The following is a 6,750-nucleotide window of genomic DNA, read 5'->3' as shown; positions in this document are numbered from 1 at the left end:
TGATAAAGGGCTGATAACCAGAATCTATCTAGAACTCAAAAAAATCAACAAGAAAAAATCAAACAACCCCATCAACAAATGGGCAAGTAAAATGAACAGAAACTTTTCTCATTATGGTTTTGATTTGCCTTTCTCTGATGACTAATGATGTGGAGCATTTTTTCATATACCTGTTGGTGTTTGAATGTCTTCTTTTGAGAAATGGCTATTCAGATCCTTTTGTCCATTGTTTAATTAGATTATTTATTTTTTTCCTATTGAGTAGAGTTCCTTATATATTCTAGTTATTAATCCTCTGTCAGATGAGTAGTTAGCAAACATTTTCTCCCATTCTGTGGGCTGTCTCTTCCTTTTGCTGATTGTTTCCTTGGCTGTGTAGAAGATTTTTAACTTGATGTGATCCCATTTGTCCAATTTTCTTTGGTTGCCTGTGCTTTGTGGGTATTACTCAAGAAGTCCTTGCCTAGACCAATGTCCTGAAAAATTTCCCCAAAGTTTTCTTCTTTCATAGTTTCAGGTCTTAAATTTAAGGCTTTGATCCATTTTGATTTGGTTTTTGTATATGGAAAGAGATATGGCCTAGTTTAATTCTGCATATGGATATCCAGTTTTCCAAGCACCAAGATGTGCATGTATTATTCACTTTTATTCACCAAAAATAACTACAATATGTAAAACATTGTATTAGAAGCTCTAAAATATATAAAGTTGAAAAGAATAAAACTCTTTACCTGACTCACAGAAGTTTATAATCTAATATCAAAGAGAGATATACACATGACTAAAGATGGTCAGATTAATTCCATTGGAGTAAAAAAGGGAGGCGCTGTGGAGTAGGCAGAGTTTAAATGGAGACTTTTAGGATGGGCATAGTTTTTCAAATGAAGACACTGGTGTTAGGCTTTCTATGTGGTAGAGGATACTTGAGCATACACTTTAAGAAAAAATTGGGGGGGTAACAAATCTGGAAAAAATAAGCTAGGAACTGACATGAATAATGGGTGAACGGAAGAGTGTTTGAGAAATTTGTATTTTGGTTAGGATTAGTCTTTGATGTTGTGAAACAAAGAAGAGAGAAATCAAAGCTATTATTTTGAGACAATACTATAGAAATGATAAATCAGTTTATAAGTCCTCCAGGAATAATTAGGTCATTATAGATGAGCTACATTAGAAGACATTCTCAAATGATTCTTATAATATCCATAAAGCTCTCAATTGCTATCCAAAAAGGTGCCTGGCTACTAATGCAAGTTAATCCCAGAAAATGGTCACTATCTACTCCCCACCATTTGCAGAGCATGGTCAGGATAAAATATGCAAAGATGGGGGGGGGGACCAAGGGCAACATACATAACCTAAACATCTGTACCCCCATAATATGTTGAAATAAAAGAAAAAAAATGCAAAGAGTAAAACACACTTATCCTTGTTCAACAAACTCACTAATTCAGATGCCTGAATCCTAGGGGAAGCTACGCTGGCACCAGGACAAGATGTGAGGATTCACACAACAGGACTGAAAGCAGGAGGAGAAAGACAACTTAACTGTGTATCTAAGACAAGCAGGAAAGGGTAAGAATACAGATAGTGCCAGAAATCTGATGGAAAAGTCAAGTAAAACAGCATGAAGTCAGAATTTGGTAAAGTACATCTTAAAAAAAAAAAAAGACACAAAGTTTCACTTAAAACAAAACACATAAACACATAAATATGAGTCACCTTAAAATTTTTTAAAATCATAAGGAAGCCCACTTGGTCATGATGGATTATTTTCTTAATAAGCACCTGGATTCGGTTAGCTAGAATTTTGTTGAGAATTTTTGCATCTATATTCATAAGGGATATTGGTCTGTAGTTTTCCTTTTTTGTTGCGTCCTTTCCTGGTTTTGGTATCAGGGTTATGTTGGCTTCATAAAATGTGTTGGGGAGGAATCCATCCTTCTCGATGCTGTGGAATAATTTCTAAAGGAGAGGCCCCAGTTCCTCTTTGTAGGTGTGGTAAAATTCGGGTGTGAAATCATCCAGTCCGGGACTTTTCTTTTTTGGAATGTTTTTTATTACTGTTTCAATTTCAGTCCTTGATATTGGTCTGTTCAGGAATTCTATTTCTTCCTGGTTGAGCCTAGGGAGGCTTTATGTTTCTAAAAATTTGTCCATTTCCTCCACATTTTCCAGTTTGTGTGCATAAAGGTTTTACCTTAAAGAGATACAAGTAGAAGTACCAATCGATCCAGCAATCCCATTACTGGGCATCTACCCAAAAGAACAAATGATACTGTATAAGAAAGACACCTGCACCTGCATGTTTATAGCAGCACAATTCACAATTGCAAAGATGTGGAAACAACCCAAGTGTCCATCAATACATGAGTGGATTAATAAAATGTGGTATATGTATACCATGGAGTACTATTCAGCTTTAAGAAAAAATGGTGATATAGCACCTCTTGTATACTCCTGGATAGAGCTGGAATGCATTCTACTAAGTGAGGTATCCCAAGAATGGAAAGACAAGCACCACATGTACTCATCATCAAATTGGTATTAACTGATCAACACATAAGTGCACACATAAGAATAACATCTATTGGAAGGGGGGAGGGGGGTGGAGGGAAGAGGGGATGGGTATATGCATACACAAAGAGTGCAATGCACACCACCCGAAGAATGGACATATTTGAAACTTGGACTTGGGGGGGTGGGCAAGGGCAACATACGTAACCTAAACATCTGTACCCCCATGATATGCTGAAATAAAAAAAAAATCATAAGGAAGAAGGAAAAAACTAAAGGAAATTCTTACTCCAGAGAAGTAGCATTAGATAAGATTAATAAGATTTCTCAGAGATAAGGAAGGCAGTGAATGGCACATGTCATTCACTCTACATAAGAATCAAAGTTCTGCAGTCAGCGTATACATATATCCCCACAAGAGATCCATTTATGGCACAAAACCAGGTTGAGCTGTGTCAGGTAAAAACAAGAGATCTAACACATACACATGTATTAAACAAGTCAGGAGATTGAGAAGCATTTAAAATAATTGTAATAACATTTGCTCTTTATTTGACAAACCATACCACTCTAAGCTCCTATAATCATAGCTTGACAATTTTCTCTCACATAGATGACATCAGGAAAAACTTTCAGGTAATTCCAGAACACAAAAAACTAAGATTCCAGTCGGCGCAATAAAAAACAGAAGCCAAGATACAGATATCCCCATAATCAACTGAAACATTGAGGAGAACAAAATTTAAACTTATTCCTGAAGAAACAATTTAAATTTTCTATGCATCATAAAAATTATTACCCATTACCTATTTCTGTTTCCAAGGTCAGGTCTCAATCATTATACTTCTTACAACCTTCTCAACAGTTTTTTGTATTCCCTGCTTGATCTCCTTGGTTCTCACACCATAAACAATGGGGTTCAGAGCTGGAGGGATGAGGTGGTGCAGGATGTTGAGCAGGATGGGGACATCTGGGAGAATTCTCTTCCTGGCCAGGTTAGTGATGACCAGAACCAGCAGGACTGTGCTGAAGAAGAGGATGAGGATAAAGTGGGAACCACAAGTCCCGAGAGCTTTGGCCATAGCTCCCTCAGCCTTGATCCTTAGCACAGTTTTCAAGATAAAAGAATAAGAGAGAACAATAAGGACAAGATCAGAGCCTAGCAGAGTCCAACCTATAACAAATTGGTAGAGTTGATTGAAAGTGATGTCATCACAAGAGAGTTTAGACACAGACATGTTAGTACAGATGCAATTCTTGATCATGTTTCCTGCACAATATCTGAGTCGAGAGGAAAGTATGGGGATAGGCATAGTAAGAAGGCCATTCCGGGCCACAATAAAGATGGCAGCCCTAACCACAAACTGCTCAGTGATGATGGTGGTATACCGTAGGGGGTGGCAGATGGCCACATAGCGGTCATAGGCCATGATCGTGAATGTGCAGGACTCCATGGTCAGGAAACTGTTCATGATGTACATCTGGAGGAAGCAGGCAGAAAAACTGATGAGTCTGAAGTCAAACCAGAAGATGGCCAGGACCTTTGGAAGAACAGTGAGGCAAAGCACAATGTCCAGCAGGGAGAGGAGGCTGAGCAGGTAGTACATGGGCTGGTGCAGAGCTGCCTCCAACCAGATGGTGATCAAGAGGATGGCGTTGGCTCCCATGGCCAGGAGGAAGAGGAGGCTGAGGGGCAGGGACAGCCAGTGCTGCCAATTCTGGAAGTTGGGGAAGCAGATGAGGAGGAATTCAGAGATTGAGGCAGTGGAGTAGTTGCTGGGTAATGTCATGAAATAAATTCTAAGCTGAGGAAATTTCACCTGAATTTGTGTATGATAAAACATAGGAATTAGATCAATAGAAAACAAAACAGTCAAAATATTTGCTAACACTTTCTCATCCAGAAAATTGATAAGATATAGAAGACCAATCCCAAATAAAGGCAAAGTTCAGTAAATATTAATATGAGTAGAAGAGGGTTTAGCAAATTATTTCTGAAGTTAATTAAGAAAAACAAATAAGACAAACTAGAACATAAAGATTTAGAAGGATAGTGATGAGAATAGTTACCTCATTAAAACATTCTGCAAAGTTCCAAAAATTTTTCGAAGTGGTACTGACAAATCAAAATGACTAATTATAGATTCCAATGCCAGAAACACTCATTAATTTACAGATTAATCTAGAATTAATAAACGTGTCATAAAATCATATTTAACTATAGGGTCCTTTCAGCAAGTATTGCTCTCTTAATTTATTAGATGGGAGTAAGAAATTAGTTTTTCCTCAATTTTTTATCAGACACCAAAATAAATTTGAGATGGGAAAATTTATTATGTATTCCAAAAATGAAAGTAAACATTGACTAAATATAAATAGGAGCCCCCAAACCTCCTATCATTCTGACTAATTGTGCTTTTGGCACCACCCATCTTGGACATACTTAATTCAAGCTTGCGCAAATGCAATTCAATGTTCCTATAAAAAGTTATGGTCAAAGGCAGGCTGTTTTCATTAAAATTTTTAACTAGCAACCTCAAATGAGCACTTAATATGCATGTTCATTACAATGACCTTCTCTGGTTAATTAATTCTTCCACCCATTTCAAGCAATTTTTCAAATTTTCTATTCTTTTCAAATGCTAAATCTCTTCCCCTCTCAGATAACCTCTCCAACTGATTCACAAAGATAGCAGAAACATCAGATGCAAGTTCTTCAATTTCCCATGATAGACTCATAAACCCATCAATATCTATATCCTTGTTCTCCTCTTTGGAGAAGTAGAATCAAGGATCTATGCCTCCTCCTAATGGCAATCCCTCTGCTTCTAATTTGTATTCTCTCTACCTGAACCTTCCTAGGAACTTTGACTGATGAATTATCCAGTCCATTCCTTGTGTATTCAACCTCTCCTAGGTTCTTCCCATAGATATTCAAAATGTTCAAGTCTCTCATATCTTAATAAATTTCTTCATGAGATACCACCTTACCCCTGTCAGAATAGCCATTATTAAAAAGTCAAAAAACAACAGATACTAGCATGAATACAGAGAAAAAGGAATGCTTATACACTGTTGGTGGGACTGCAAACTAGTATGACCCCTATGTTAAACAGTGGAAATTACTCAAAGCACTAAAAATAGAGCTACCATTCAATCAGCAATCCCACTACTGGGTATCTACCCAAAGGAAAAGAAGTAATTTTATTAAAAAGATACCTCCACTTGAATGTTTATCGCAGCACAATTGCAAATATATGGAATCAACCTAATTGCCTATCAATTCATGAATGGAAAGAAAATGTGGAATATATATACCATGGAGTACTACTCAGCCAAAAAAAGGAATTTGTACCCTCATAATACCCTGAAATAAAAAAAAAAAAAGAAAGAACTAAAAATAAAGAAAAAATGTAAGTAAAAAAAAAAAAGAAAAGAAATTTCTTTTGCAGTAACTTGGGTGGAACTGGAGTCCATTATCCTAAGTGAAGTATCTCAGGAGTGGAAAAACAAACACCATATGTTCTCACTAATAGGTGAAAGCTAAACGATGGATACACATGGCCACAAAGAGATATAAAGGACATTGGAAACTAAGAAGATGGGAAGATAGAAGCGGGGTTTGGGATAAAAACTTACCCATCAGATATAAGGAACACTGTCCTGGTAATGGGCACATTAATAGCCCTGCCTTCAGCATTATATGGTGTATCCATATAACAAAAACATTTATACCCTCTTAATATTTTGTAATAAACAAACAAACAAATAAATAAATTTCTTCATCTATCCCACATCCCCATTTAGTGTAAAGACCATGATTTCATTTTGAGTTGAATACACTAAATCTCTTTCTTCTCCTCTTTTACACCCAAGCTTAAGGGACCAAAAGAGGCGAAGGACATCTAAAAGGGGGCCAGTGTTGTTGGCTTCAGTAGTCCATTTGAGAAGTGATCGCTATGTCAATAAATGGCTCTGGGATGGCTCTAAGGATGAAAAAAATGGGGTATCTTTTAGACATATAAATATAATGACATAAACAGAGATTAGACTGACTAGTTGTACAGAAGAAGAGAGGGTAGAAATTCTAAAATTGCACCATCTGTGCTGACTTGAACAACTAAGTAAATTTCACAAGACAAGCAATAGTCTTTGAAAAGCCTTGATGTTAGTTATGGAGGCAGAGATTATAAACCAATTTTGATATGCTGCATTTATGAGATCTGTAAACTA

The 6,750-nt window shown here is 36.7% G+C and overlaps 1 protein-coding gene across 1 annotated transcript; it reads right to left on the bottom strand.

Annotated features, from left to right (window-relative positions):
• Positions 1–3,341: 3,341 nt before the first annotated feature.
• LOC105818268 (olfactory receptor 56A5-like) lies at positions 3,342–4,307 on the bottom strand. The gene has a single exon (XM_012654205.1). The coding sequence runs from the start codon at positions 4,305–4,307 to the stop codon at positions 3,342–3,344; it is 966 nt and encodes a 321-aa protein (XP_012509659.1).
• Positions 4,308–6,750: the final 2,443 nt, after the last annotated feature.

This window comes from Propithecus coquereli, unplaced genomic scaffold (genome assembly GCF_000956105.1).
Source record: "Propithecus coquereli isolate 6110/MARCELLA unplaced genomic scaffold, Pcoq_1.0 Scaffold44, whole genome shotgun sequence".
NCBI classification, from domain to species: domain Eukaryota; kingdom Metazoa; phylum Chordata; class Mammalia; order Primates; family Indriidae; genus Propithecus; species Propithecus coquereli.
The sequence above is the reverse complement of the archived record's forward strand: the minus strand, read 5'-3'. Positions and strand labels throughout refer to the sequence as shown.

Excerpts from the sequence above, each read along its gene's own strand:
- LOC105818268 (XM_012654205.1), bottom strand. The coding sequence starts at position 4,307 with ATGACATTACCCAGCAACTACTCCACTGCCTCAATCTCTGAATTCCTC.